The 14,887-nt window shown below is 38.7% G+C and overlaps 1 protein-coding gene across 6 annotated transcripts; it reads right to left on the bottom strand.

Annotated features, from left to right (window-relative positions):
• Positions 1 to 7,001: 7,001 nt before the first annotated feature.
• On the bottom strand, positions 7,002 to 14,846 carry Maip1 (matrix AAA peptidase interacting protein 1). 6 transcript variants are annotated; one of them, XM_027396921.2, is made up of 6 exons: positions 14,284 to 14,846; positions 11,155 to 11,226; positions 10,790 to 10,916; positions 9,286 to 9,433; positions 8,350 to 8,427; positions 7,002 to 7,258 (listed from the first exon to the last, which is right to left on the bottom strand). In XM_027396921.2, the coding sequence occupies exons 1-5, from the start codon at positions 14,710 to 14,712 to the stop codon at positions 8,361 to 8,363; spliced, it is 843 nt and encodes a 280-aa protein (XP_027252722.1). In that variant the 5' UTR covers positions 14,713 to 14,846; the 3' UTR covers positions 7,002 to 7,258; positions 8,350 to 8,360. The 6 variants fall into 6 exon arrangements, 4 of the variants coding, with proteins under 4 accessions (XP_027252722.1, XP_027252721.1, XP_027252723.1 ...); XR_004768669.1 differs by lacking the exon at positions 8,350 to 8,427 and having other exon boundaries at positions 9,286 to 9,387; XM_027396920.2 differs by lacking the exon at positions 8,350 to 8,427.
• Positions 14,847 to 14,887: the final 41 nt, after the last annotated feature.

Below are 14,887 nucleotides of genomic sequence, written 5' to 3'. Positions count from 1 at the left end.
GAAGTCATTAGAGAAATCACCTATTCTAGGTTTGTGACAGAAGGAAAAGAATATTGTGGGATGTATTTTTATGACAGAAAACATAGTACCAGTCCAAAAAAGAATCCACAGTATCAGGTCACATCAACTTTTATGTACAGAGAGGTCTCAGGGGCTCCCACTTGGAAAACTGGGAAATACATAAGCATCAACATGAATAACTATAATTGATACTTTATTTACTTAAAACATTAAAAGTTTATAGTGACAATTAAGAAAACTCAAGAGCTCTTCCTGCTCTCGCTTTCCTCTCTTTCCTGCTCTTTCCCCATGGACTTTTCCTGTCTCCCTCTTCTCTTCTCTCCTCCCTCTGTGTCTTTACCTCTTTTCTCTTTCCTTCCCCCTCCCCCTTTCTAATAAAACTTCTCACTGAAAAAAAAAAGAAAAGAAAAATCAAGAGATAGGGCCATGTTTTATTTTTTAAAAGATAATAGAAAATAGTGTAGAATTAATGAGTCACTATTTTGAAAACTGTAACTGAACACTGATATTGTATACTGATTTCTCGATGCTGAGGTAACCAAGTATCTCAGTGTAGTCATTTATCACCACGTCAACGACTTTTGCTATTCTGGAGACCAAAAGTCCAAACTAGGTTAGCATGCTGCTTCCTCCAGGAAACTCCAGGGAACATGCTCTTCTGACTTAGCAATGACATCCGCATTCCTTGACTCTCAAGGGCCTACATCTTTCTAGCTTGTGCCGGGGTCATCACATTTCCTTTCATGCTGACCCTCTCCCCTTCTCTTAGAAAAACACCACTGATAACACTGAGCCCACAGACATGAACAAGGACAAGACAACTGATGTAATCACACCTGAGAAGTCTCATTTTTTTCCAGAGGGAGGCATCACAGTCATGAGTACCAGGAATCAGATGTAGATGTCTTGGAGTGGAATGTGGGCATTCTTCCCCCACCACAGCTTTGTCAATGGTTGCTAGTGAGTAGAGTATCTAAAAGATGTCAAACTATTAATCACAGACTGTTAGTGTAGTGCCAAAGAGAAAAATGACTTTCATAATCAAGGATTCTCACTATTACCATCTTAAACAATTCAATAATGAGAAATTACATAGCACTTAATCTAGTATAAGGTGCACAAATAACTCATAAGGCATTCTTGCCAGATTTTTAAATGTAGAATCTAATCAAGTTATCTTTGGCTCTAACTTCAAAGTAGCAGAAATAGTTTCATAATAAAATGATCATGTGCAATCATTAGGGAAGTGGGGCATGCTGTAGGCCTGCAACTCCCGATTCCTCAAAATTGTTAAGTCATAGAAAAAAGATGAATATTCCAGATTTGTTAAGAGGACTGAAGGCTCATTATAATTAAATGCAGTATGAAATCTTCAATTTTAAGTCATTTTAAAGATAGTGTAATTTTAAATTACTTATTTATTAGGTAACATGCAATTATTTTCTTATGCTATGCAGGACACCATCCTATTCTTGGGTAGTAAAGGTATTTAACAAGATTCTATTGAAGTCAGGCAGTGATCAGCTCTGAGTAATTCTGTCATTCTGGAAATTTAATCACAGTCTCATCTAGTTAGCAGAGTCTGCTCTATTTGATCAGCTAGGGCATCCAGTAGAGACCTAATAAATGCTGTTTCTTAATAATGAGACCATCTTAGTTACTTTTCTATTGCTGTGATAAAACATGATGACCAAGGCAACTTATAAAAGAAAGCATTTAATTGGGGGGTTACAGTTCTAGAGGACAGTAGAGTCCATGAGCATCATGGCAGGGAGCATGGCAGCAGGCATGGTGCCGGAGCAAAAGCCAGGTGCTTCCATCTGATCCAGAAGCTGGAGGCAGAAAGAGCAAACTGAAAATGGCATGAGCTTTTGAAGTCTTTTAGCCCACCTCCAATAACACATCTCCCTGACAAGGCAACACTTCCTAATTCTTTCCAAACTGTTCTATAAAGTGGGACCAAGCATTCAAACCCATGTGCCTACAGAGGCCATTCTTTTTCAAGCCACCATAGAGATTAAATTCTATAGGGTTAGAGCTACTCTAAATAGAGCCTAACAAAAATAATAAAGGGATGAAGCAGACCCTTGAGTGACCCTGGCTGATACAAGATGAAAACAAAACAAAACAAAACAAAACAAAAACATTGCTAACTCAAACCGACTCAGATTCCTAACAGGTAAGTAGAATGAATGATACTGCCTTAAGCATCTAAGTCGTAGATTTGCTGTGTGTGATAGTTAGTGTTGTCAGTTTGATAGGATCTGGAATCACCTTGGAATTGCCTCTGAGGGATTATGTTGCCAAGTTATTAAGTGAGAATACCCATCCTAAAAGTGGGCAGAGCCACTCCCTGTGCTTGGGTCCTGGAGAGAATGAAAAGGAGAAAATGAATTGAGCTCAGGTAATCATTGCTTTTGGCTTCCTTCATGTGTTTGTAATGAAACCAACTGCTTCAAGCTCCCACAAAGGTGATAATACCTGTGGCCATGATAAAATATTCTGACAAAGGCAACTGAAGAGACAAAGAGAGAAATTGGATTTTTTTTTTAACTCTTTGAGGGCCCACCACCCAGCTCCCAAATAAATACAAGAAGACTTATGAATGCCCAGCCTTAGCTTGGCTTTTCTTAAATTATCCCATCTACCTTTTGCCACTGGGCCTTTACCTTTCTCTATTCTCTTCCTTTCTTTCCTTCTTACTCAGTGGCCGGCAGTGTGACTAGGTGGCTGGTCCCTGGCGTCCTCTCTTCTTTTTTCTCCTTCTTCTCTTACTTTTCTCTTATTCTCTCTGCATTCCAGGCCTGCCCATTTCTTTCTCCTGTCTAGCTATTGGCTGTTCAGCTCTTTTTTAAACCAATCAGAGTTCTATACAGGCAAAGTAACACAGCTTCAGAGTTAAACAAATGCAACATAAAAGAACACAATACATCTTTGTATCATTAAACAAATATTCTACAACATAAACAAATGCAACAAACCTTAAACTAATATTCCACAACCAAAGGGTTTATTTGGGCTCATAGTTGGGGCTGGTCAGGATAGCAGAACTCTGGGCTTCTGGTTAGATTGTATCCATAGTATCCAAGCAGAGGATCAGCTCACCCTCTCTTTATTCAGTCTAGGACCTCAGCCCAGGGAACTCTCCATCTTCTCTTATTCACTCTAGAAACTCCCTCGCAGGTGTTCCCAGAGGCTTGTCACCTGTGAGATACTAGATCCTATCAGGTTCACACAATATTAATCCTGATAAATTTTTATAATGAAATTAAATACCTAATGACGTGCCAAGTATTCAAAAAAAATGTTCTTGTGTTCGAAACTAATGGTTTTCAAGAACTGTTGTGTTGCAGTCTCTGAGACCCCTGATCTCCTTGATGCTCACACTGGCTTATCTTATCTAGTAGCTGCCCTTTCATGTTGGCTCCTTTGTCCTTTGAACATTATTCTAGGTGTCTTTGGTGGTGTTTTTCTCATGCAAGAATATTTCTCAGGTAATTTTATTTTCTGCACACTAGGAATTTATTGATCCTAAAGAATTCTTCATTTCACTGAAATTACAAAGGCCATGGTCTAGACATTAGACATTCCCCCATGCTGCCTCTAGCTTTACTGAAGTATAATTGACAAACAGAAATCCATGATTGTAACTAGCTTTCCTCATCCATTTTAAAATCTTTTGGGATGTATCTTAAAACTTGATAGCAAGTGATAATTGGCTACAATTTTTAGTCCTATCCACTTTAGCTATTATCTTTTCCATTTCATGTAGCTATATTTCATCTGTGATGTATTAAGTGAAATTACATGAAGATTAGATCTAACTTTAGAGGGAATATAGATTAGGTTTTAATACTTTACAAAAATAGAATCATTTCAGCTTACTTTTATATGAAACACTTTCTTGCTATAAGTTTTAGTTATAATTTGCACAAACACAAAATAATATAGCACAATTCTTCCATGTGAAGCTGACTTTGAAAAGTCTTAATTGTATAAAGGCAAGGAATCAGCCCTAGTTGATATACACCATTTTTATCACAGCCTCAAACCTCCTTTGGACACATTACAATCAAAGCTCACACCTTTGCACCCCAACTCTGGTTTCACCCTTGCACCCCAACTCTGGTTTCAAAGTCTCAAGTACCCACTGAGTTGTCTTTTTGACTACCTTTACTAAAATTCCTCAGAAATACAAGCACAACGTTAAGTAATCAGTCCTTTGGCTTGTATAGCTCTCCATTTGTATACTTCAGGCCTCACCTGTTTGGAGAAAATAAGAAAAACAAATCAAACAAAAAACCCTGTGCAAGTAATTATATAGAACAGAATTTGTTTTCACCTTTCTTGGGTAAATGTCTGGGAATAGAATTGAGGGATCTTGCCTTGCTTCTTTGAGCCTTATACAGGAGTATTCTAGTTTAGTTTCAGGAGAGTCCATACTGGCAGGGGGGCTGTGGGCATGACAGTGGCTGGCTGACAGAGCAGGAAGCTTGAGTGATCATTTTCAAACATGAAGCTGTAAGTGGAATGATGTTATAAACTTTCAAAGTCAGCAGAGGTGATGTACTTCCTCCAACAAGGCTCCACACCTCCCTTTGTTCCATAATTTTACAAACATCACCAACCAGGGATTGAGTGTTTAGTATGTGAATCCAGGGGGCAGACTTCTCAAACTACCACTGATCCTATGGTAAGTCTGTATTTAATAAGAAGCTGCCCAATGCTCTTCTAAAGTGCCTGCACTATTTTTGTCCATTTACCAGCAATTATAAGAATTCTAGTTACTCCATGTCTTCAACAGCTGGTATCAGCAGTTTTGTTGGTTGGCACATGGTCTGAATACTCACAGGCGGTATGTATGGTGCCCTGATCCCTATTGTAGTTTATGAGGAGAGTGAAAATTAATATATGTTAGGGCCTTGAATAAGGTCATTGGGTGGAACCCCCATGACCACCTGGTGATTTGTAAAGGATACACACACACACACACACACACACACACACACACACACACACACACACAGCAAAAATTTCTCCTGCTTCTTTCTAGAACTTCTACTTTTGGCTTTTAAGTCTATCATCCATTTTTTTGTTTTGTTTTTCGAGACAGGGTTTCTTTGTGGCTTTGGAGGCTGTCCTGGAACTAGCTCTTGTAGGCTAGTCTGGAACTCACAGATAATTGCCTGCTTCCCGAGTGCTGGGATTGAAGGTGTGCCTCACCACCACCCGGCCTATCATCCATTTTTTAATCTGAACTTTGCACCAAAATTGGGAACCATGCATGAGCTTAAGCTCCTTCCCTGAAGGAACATTAATTGTTCCATTTGCTGAAAAGATTCTTTTCCTTATTGAATTACTTTGATACCTCTGTAAAATCAATTGTCCAAGTATGTGTGTTTCAATTTCTGGACTCCATTTTATCCAATGGTCCATAACAATTCTCAAAAGGGTTTGTCACATTCATTTTTTTTTTTTAAGGTAGCACTGTGTGTCAGTGTTTAAAGATTTATCCATTATCTCCCACTGCAATTTAAGAAGTTTGTGTTCACTTTTAGCTTGGCTTCTGTGTATGGCATATCCATTCCCCAACCCTCTGCATTCCAGATGTTTTTGCAATACTGCCTGGTTTCAGATAACTTCATTGATATATCATGTGAGACTTTTAAAAATGCACTATCCCCTACACAATGATGTACATGCAACTAAAAAATGCTGAATGGGTGAAATAGTCTTCAAGAAAGAGCACATCAATTGGTTGTCCAATACCAAACGGTTAGCACTGAAAACATAAATACAAGTAATATGGACTGCAAGTAATAACAGTCAATGAAAAAAAGGCTGTGAATTTGAAAGAGAGCAAGGAGGGATATATGAGAGAGTTCAAAAGCAGGAAAGGAAAGGGAGAAACAATGTAATTACATCATAATATCAAAAATAAAAAATAATTTTAAAAATGTTACCCTGCTGGTTGAATTTCTTGGCTGTTGGTTTGTAGTTTTTATCAACTAGGAAAACCTTTAGCCATGTTTTACTTAACATGTTGTTTTTGTCTTCCTGGCCTAGCTTTAGGAGTTCAAAGTCAAGTGAGTAAGATTCTCTTCATGCAGTTGGCTGAACCTGTACTCCACTCCTGATTCTTTGTGTGCTCCTATGTGTAAGTTCCCTAATAAATGTTTAGTTCACATTTTAAATTTAAGTTAACATAACTTAAAAAGTACTGAGCTTCACTATGGCATTTTCGAATGCACACACATTATACTAGATTCATATTCATCTCTGTCCCCTGCCCCCCTCCCGTGCCCTCTCCAGCCTTCCTCTTTTCCCCCACTTAAGCCTCCCTTTCAGTTTCCTATCCTGTCTCCCCTCTTTTCGTACCCTCTCTAATTTCATGCTCTATGCCAATGCACACAATTTTAAATCTAGACTCTACATATAAAACATGCAATATTTGTCTGAGTCTAAACTATTTCACCAGACATACTGATCTCCAGTTCTATTCATTTGCTTGCAAATGTCACAAATTTATTCTTCTTTACAGGTGAGTAAGATCCCATTGTGTGTATGTACCACATTTTCTTCACATACTCCAGTTGTCCATGGACATCTAGGCTGGCTCCATTTCTTCACTGTTGTGGACAGTGTACAAACATGGATGCTCTATGGAGGTCAAGCTGCTATATTTCTATCCAGTCTTTCTATCTGGATACTGATTAAAATATGTCAGGCCACAGTGACTTAAAATCTTACAGAAACTTGGGACTGTTAATGTAGAGATATACAAGTAGTTTCAATAATTCATTATCTATAAAATTAGTCTGTGACATATATACATATACAACATTAGAAAGACACGGATGTAGTGCTGTAGTTTTGTGTTTACATATATACATACATAACATTAGAATAACACTAAACATGACACCAATGTGGTGCTGTAGTTCTGTCTTTTACTTTGACCTCCTATAAAGAACACCATAAACCTGTGGAAAATGCTTTATTGTATCATGTCAATATACTGCAAGGAATATTTCCAAATAATACAAAAGTAATCCACAGACTTAATTAAGTGAAAAATCAAATGATCCAGAAACATTTCTTCCTTAGTTTTTCACAGCGATTATTAAGAGTTCACATCCTGATTTGTTCCAAGAAAGATTATTCTAGTAACTTTGAGTGTTCAATCCGTGCAATAGTCCAGTCAGGCTTTACTCCTTGTGTAAATTCTCTCTGAAATCTAGGAAAAACATTATAAATATTGTGATCTTCCATCAACCCAAACATGCTCAGATAACTATAAAACTTGCAAGCATAAACTAAAAGCAGTATTTAGAAAGAAGCTAATCAAAAGGTTAATGGTAAGTCAATTCAAATGTTTACCATAACACTGAAGTACACTCTTAACACACATTTTTTGATGGTCTGATCTATATTCAACACTCGATAGCCCCTGAAAGCAACTTGTCTTGTTATTAAATACTCACTAAGGTACATGCCTAATATGAGCAGAAGGAAACTAGACTTTTTAAATATCAGCATACAGGAAAAGACTTTTGAACATCACACTGTTACCAATTTAGTGAAAAATTGTGGAATTTGGTTCAGTTCATATCCATTAAAACAGTCTTTAAAGTATCAGATTTTTTAAAAAAGATTTATTTTTAAGTGTGTGTGTGTGTGTGTGTGTGTGTGTGTAAGTATGTGGATGTAGGTGCTCACGGAGGCCAGAGACATCAGCTCTCTGTGAAGTGGATTACAGATGGTTGTGAGACCTAGGAACTGAACTTGGATTTTCTGCAAGAGCAGTATGTGCCCTTAACCAGTGAACCATATCCCCAGGCCCCAGTCTTAGTATTTCTGAAACATCCTGGTCTTATAAGGAATATTAGAAGAGACAAAATTTAGTACTGATGAGACAGATCTTAACTATAAACAGACATTTTAAAAGAGGCAATTAATAAATTTAAATTAAACAAGTATTTAATATCTAGATAATATTTTGGATAATTATAATCAAAGCATAAAAACAAAACAACAACAAACATTTCTCAGGCCAGACATGATAGCAAACTACTTTAATCCTAACACTCAGGAGACAGAAGTAGATCTGTGAGTTCTAGATCAGCCTGGTTTACATAGTAAGTTCCAGACTAGTTGAGAATACAGAGTAAGACCCTGTGTCAGAACAAACAAGCACACACAAACAGAAAACTTTTAGACTTTTGGCATTTGTTTTGTTACTTTAAAACAAATTTATAAATTAACTGGCAAATAACAGTAGTATTCTCTTATAAAGTGTGTCTCCACTGACATGTGTTAGCTGCTCACCTTTCCAAATATTATAAAATAATGTCTCTTCTAAGTCTCTTTAAGGGCAGACAGCTTCCCTTCACTTTAGCATCTGACCTGGAGTGTTTAGCATATGAGAGGTTATAAATAAATGTCTTATGAATGAATAATACCTATGCCAACTATGGCAGACTTGAATTTTCAAAGATGGGGGAATCTTATGTTTCATCCCATACATGCCTCTGCAATATTACTCTGCTATTTATTGTTTTTCAAAATGGGGGTTGGGGTGTCTCTAGACACCCTTTAAACTACAAATCCTGTGACTACTGACAGCAAAGTATAGCAAAATAATGTTGCTTTAGTTCTGTTTACGAGCCCATCAATTTTCAAGTTCTACCTCTCGGCATCCAGTCACCTGGCAAATGGTGTCACAAGTTAAACTAAAGCTTCAAGCCAAGCTGCAAAAGTCCTAGCAAAAGAGATGCCAGAAAGATGCCACACATGACAGATGTAGCAATTGTGGGAATGAATCCTCCTGTCCCTGAGACCTACCTGATGCAGGTGAGGCAGAGGAAGTTCCAGAGCTGAGCTTCTAGAAGTAACTAGTAAAGCAGGGAGTCACAGGCAAAGGCAATGTCTCTCTGAAGCCATTGACTGCAGGTTATTTTTTTCTTTTGAAACAGGGTCTCACTGTGTAGCCCTGGCTGGCCTGGAACTCACTGTGCAGACCACACTGGCTAGAGAGAGCCACATGCCTCTGCCTTCTGAGGGCTAGGATGAAAAGTTTAATCACCACGCCCAGTGAAATGCTACTACTTCCCACTTTTAACAATCCCATTTCATATTCTGTTTTTCTTCATAAAGAGCTTGTCAAATTTCAATCCTTTTCTTTCTAAAGCTCTTCAGTTTCCAAACTTTTACACTGCCTTCCATTTTCTAGACAATGAAGACAAAACGCACGCTCATACTCACTCGTAGCTTGCACTAAGCAAATGTTTACTTTCCACGCTCTGATCCCCCAACTTCACCTGGAACAAACTGGCTCCACTCAGAGACTCAGTGGGGATGTCGGCACTAGTCAGATACCAAAAGCACATCAGGATGTTAACGAACTTCCTTCCTTAGAGAGAAAACACACACAAACACACACACACACACAATCAGAACATCTATCAGCTACATAGCCATAACAAAATCAGAAACAGGCAGTATACTTGTCCCAGGTCAGCCTTTGTGCACACTCCAGTGTAACTTAAAATACATGAATTAATGCCATTTCTTTTCCAAAAATTGTCTTAGAGCTTGTCTTCTTTGTTAAACACATAGTTTACTGAGTATACCACGTGGGTTATTCTTAACTTACACCATTTCCTATGAATAAAACAATCTTAAGGCAAATACCTGCCCCCCCCCAACAAAAGAGAGAGGCCACACCTAAAATTTTGCCCCCACTTCAACTGTTCCAAAGAAAGGCCCTTGTTCTTTTACTCCGTTGTGCCTAAGTCGCACAATGTATGTGTAACTCAGTTAATAACTAGGGTGTAATTTGAAATGTTAGGGAAGAATAAAATATCATCCAAGACAACTTTGCAAATATTTCAAATTAACTTGCCTGTGAGTTCATCTATTAAAAGTCCTCTATTGTAATAGCCTTACAGGACCTCAGCAGAGGCTCCCTCTTATACACCTGCCTTGTAATGCATACATACAAAAATCTGTAAATGGACTGATTAATCGATGAACTCTTGGGTGTGCTACTGGAAAATTCATGTACTGGAAAAGGAAAAGAACCAAATAACCACCCAAGTTCCTTCCAGTTTATCACTGTTACCTAATTCAACTTGGGAGTTTTATAATCTTTTTTCTTATTTGCCTTTAACTGATACAGTTTTGGTTTTCTTTTATACTTTACTCCTTCCTTGTAATACACAACTAGAAATGTAAAATATTCAAGAGTTTCCTACACTTTAGGAAACAGGATATAGAAATATTTTTATTTGAAACATAGGAGCAGCCTCTTCTAAACAAATTATTTTCATCAACATATATGAGAATTTTCTCTCTCTCTCTCTCTCTCTTTTTTTTGTTTTTGAGATAGGGTCTCTCTATGTAATGCTGACTGTCCTTGAACTCGGAAATCCTCCTCTCTCTGGGGGGATGAAAGATGTGAGTCATCACAGCTGGCCTTGGATTTTCCTGTTGTATAGTAAACAGTAACCAGGCAGAGATCTAGCCAGGTACCAGCTTTCAGAGTTAGATATTTCAACAGCAAATATGGCATATTTTTTTTCTTTTTAAACTCATATTTTTAAATTTATTATGTATACTAAGTTGATTTTACAAACTAGAAAAGTGATACAGGCTTTGCAGGGCTACAAATATCTCCTCACACAGATGTGACTCCTCAATCCTGTGGTACTCACTGTTTTGGTTTACTTAATTAATGGTCATGTGAAGCTGCCTTGGCCAGCGTTACCTTTCTCATCATAGTAAATGGAGATGTCCCCTGTTGATGTGTAGACAATGTCATCTACCTCCGCAGCAAGTGCATTTTTATGGTTATCAGACAGTGAAGTGACCTTTTCTTTTAATACCTGTAGGACCTGAGTCAGAAAAAGAAAACAGCAGTTTACCCATTCAAGTTCTTAAAGTATTTTAAAAAGTGATGTTTATTATGGAATTTTCCAAGACCTATTTTTAAAATGTTGTACCTTATCTACTCATCCTCAAAAATAAAACTAAAAGTTATTCAACTAAGTAATTACTGATAGAACGTGAGACTATGTTTGTATCATTTTCTTGCAAGAATCATATACTTTTTAAATTTAAAGAACTCTTTACCTCTTTGGCTACAAGTTCTTCCAATAGATCAAATTTACACTGTGACAGCAACTTAGATACATGAGCAAAAGCCTTGAAAAAAACAGAGGGGTAAAGATTACAATTATTTCAAAAGACCATATAAAATACTATTACATACATACTTAAATGGTTAGTGTAACAAAGATTTGCTTTCTGGCAAATGGGATAATATTAAAAACTGTTTCAATAATGTTGGTCATGGCTGCTATTTTAAGTTGATTGACTTTTTACAGACAGTATGGTCACATATATAATTGCAAATGAGCCATCTACTAATTATGAATCCATTTTTACGTCCTGGAAAATGACAGTGTGTGGCATATGTATACTAGATGTCTCAAAAAATTTCTGTGCAATTTATTTTTAAATGATGATGTAAATAATTATGATTTACCTCTTAATCATTTATGGACAAGAATGAGAAAGTAGGACACTCCAGAGTCTGAACTGTACTGGAAGTTTAGATACCTGGATTATAGACAGAACCTCTGAAAGAGATATGAGGTAGGTTTAGGAAGTGGGAGAAAAGGAACTAGTTTATCATCTACAACAGTGAATCTCAACCTGAAGTATGAGGTCTTATTTTAAAGACAGGGAAGAGAAAGCCCAATTCTCTACATTCCCAGCAAAGAGGGAAAAAATTGGTATATCTTTATCCCGCTTGTTTTTCCGGAGTTTTCAGTCTGCTAAAGAGAAGACAAGTTCAAGAATTATTAGAGGGTAAGAACAGTGGGATCTAAGAAGCACACAGAGAGCCATCTACTCTAATCCTGGTGGAGCACAGAAGGCTCCCTAAAGGAAGTAACTGAGATCTGGAGAACTGGCTGGAGAAAGGAGATACATAGGTATGTGAGACAGAGAACACTGCAAATTATTACTGGTCCAACTGTCTTCTCTGTCATGCTTATGTTGAAGCCCAGAACTCTCCCTTGGAATGTGATTCCATTTGGAGACAACCCCTTTAAACAAGTGATTAAAGAAAACACTGAGGTGGTCAGTGTAGGTCCTAATCCAGTATCATTGGTATCTTTGTGACAGGAGGAAAGGCGTCAACATGCCAGACATAAATTCAGAGGCCTCAGGAGAAAGCAAAGCCTCTAATGTCTTGATAGTGAAATACTTCTGTTTAAGCTATTCTGTCTGTGGCTCTCTGCTATAATACAATGCAGATGACTTCTGAGAAAATTCACATATACAAATGGATTCAAGGTTTTCCTGAATACTAAAAAGGTAATCAGGGTCAGAGGTTTTACAATGTTTGGTAAGCTCTCACATGCAATATGAGTGACAATCTAGACAAAAGGAACTATAATCACTATGCAGAAACCTCATCTCTAGTTTGTGTGGTCAAGATCATACCTGAGAAAATTGCCCTAAAAATTAATAATTATAACAAGGTTTCCCTGGTAAGATTCCTGTGACATAGAAATGTCTACCTCAAGATACTTCTAGAAACAGCCTTCCTTTTCTCAGAAAACACTGAACAACTGTATAAGAAAGCTCTAAGAAACAGTACATGGCTCAATGGTAGTTAAGACGACAAAGTTATACGTACTGATGGCAAGGGGGAGCATTAGAGTATTTATTTCCTTATCTCATTATAAATATTTGCCTATATTATATGTATCCATTCCAACTGCTGATGACTGGAGGACCAAGGTTGCTTTTATTCTTAGAAATTTCTTTCTTCTTATTTTATGTGTATGAATACTTTGCCTGCATTTATGTCTGTGAACCATGTGGGCATAGTATACCTTCTGAGGCCAGAGGACAGGGTGAGACTCCCTGGAACCAGAGTTGCAGACACTTATGCACTACCATGTAGTACTGGGACCAGAATCTAGTACCTCTAGAAGAGCAGCCTGTGTTCTTTAACCATTGAGCTCTCTCTCCAGCACCAAGATTACTTTTGGACAGTGTGGTTTAAATTTAGCAAACTAACCTTTCTAAAACTTGACTTCATCATGCCTAAAAGAAGATTAGACAAGAAGCCCTTTCAATTTCATGTTCTATGATGATTTCCATTCCTGACACATGAATGAACTAGTGTAGTCATGTACAGATGATGAGGTAGACTCACATCTGGGTACAGCAAAATGTAGGATCACACCAATATATCTCTACATGCACAGCTGACACAGAGAACACCAACCAGCAAATTTATCCTTCATCATGATATTGAGGTAGACATTATTACTCAAGATTTCTCCTCTTTATTTTTGTGCAAATACATGTACTAGCTGAGAGTTGACTCGAGGAAACAAATTAACACTGACACTGATGACAGGAAGTTGAAAACACAATTTTATAACTAACACATTATACAAGTTGTGTACAAATGGCTACAATTTGGGGGAAAACCTAAAATAAGTTGGGAGTAAAATTATAAACACCAGTATATAGTTAATTATAGTCAGTGCTATTAAATTATTATGCTGGCAGTCATAATTATTAAGCTTTAGCAAGATGAACTGGGGAATAAACTATGACTTTTACTGTTGTGTCAATCAATAGTTCTGAAATGGTAGGGACGGACAAAGAAAATTGAAGGGAAAATGAAAATAGCTTTCCATCCTAGAAAGATGCATGTACACACAAAGTCTGTAAACAATCTCAGGATTCAAAGTGACCACTCTAAGGCAACATCATTTGCCCTTGGGGAACCCTGGCAGTGTTTATTATTCCTCACCGTAATTTTATCCACTCAATTTACTTAACAAATACTTATGAAGCACCTACTATGTGGGCTGGGCTGTGTTCTCTAACTTTCTAATTCCGGAAAAAAACATACCCATAAAAAGGCTAAATAGCTTTAAAGTGGCAGGTACAAACAGGCTTTGAACTCACTACTTCTGACTCAAAGCCTGAAGTGAAAAATACAACTGGAAGGCCTTCACCCTAGCTTTTTTTAGTCGAACCCCTCCTTCTCGACGACCACGCAAACACACCTAGATGCTTGTTAATGTCAAGAAGCGGCTGGAAGACTCAGTGTCTGGGTCACTACCATCGTTTGTTAACTTGGATCGCAACGAAGAACTTCACAGCTAAACACCTGAGCATGCAAGAGCTGAAATGCATGAGGCGGACGGGGTAGGGAAGCAAACAAACCTGCTTCGCCCCCTCAGAGAACTCAGCGATATTGAACTCCTTGTCGAAATAGGCCCAGATAAGGAAGGCGTAAATTCGAGTCCGGACCCAGTTGATGGGGTTGGAGAACCCCAGGATGATCATTCTTGTCTTCTGGCGTTGCTGGGGCTGCTCCTCGGTGCTGTAGCTGCGGCTGGGAGCAGCGGGTAAGGAAGCGAGGGCTGGAGAAAGTTCTGCCGGGCGGAGCAGGGGCCTCCGGGGCCCCCAGGAACGCAGCGCCGGGCTTGTCCAGGCCCAAGCGCAGCGAGGGGCCGGGACCGCGCTTGCGCCCAGGCGGCGGCGACACAAGCAACAAAATTCAGTTGGCGACAGCCTCACCTCGGTGGCACCGAGAGTCCGGAGTCGGGTCGCCCGGCCAGGCAGAGGCAGGAGACGGGCGGCCAGCGCCATGTTCGTGACCTTTCACCTCTGCATGCCTGTGCAGTTCCGAAAGGAGGCCGGAGGGAAACCAGCTCGGCGGTGTCGGGGAAGTGGCGCAAAGGCCGCCTGCTGCTGCCACCTCTGGTGAATCTGCCCATCGCGGCTGTGACACAGTAGGTCCAGGCAGCTGCCACGGGCTTCCCGC

This window comes from Cricetulus griseus, chromosome 2, assembly GCF_003668045.3.
Source record: "Cricetulus griseus strain 17A/GY chromosome 2, alternate assembly CriGri-PICRH-1.0, whole genome shotgun sequence".
Taxonomy (NCBI): Eukaryota; Metazoa; Chordata; class Mammalia; order Rodentia; family Cricetidae; genus Cricetulus; species Cricetulus griseus.
Note: the sequence above shows the minus strand (reverse complement) of the source record. Positions and strands in the feature narration are given on the sequence as shown.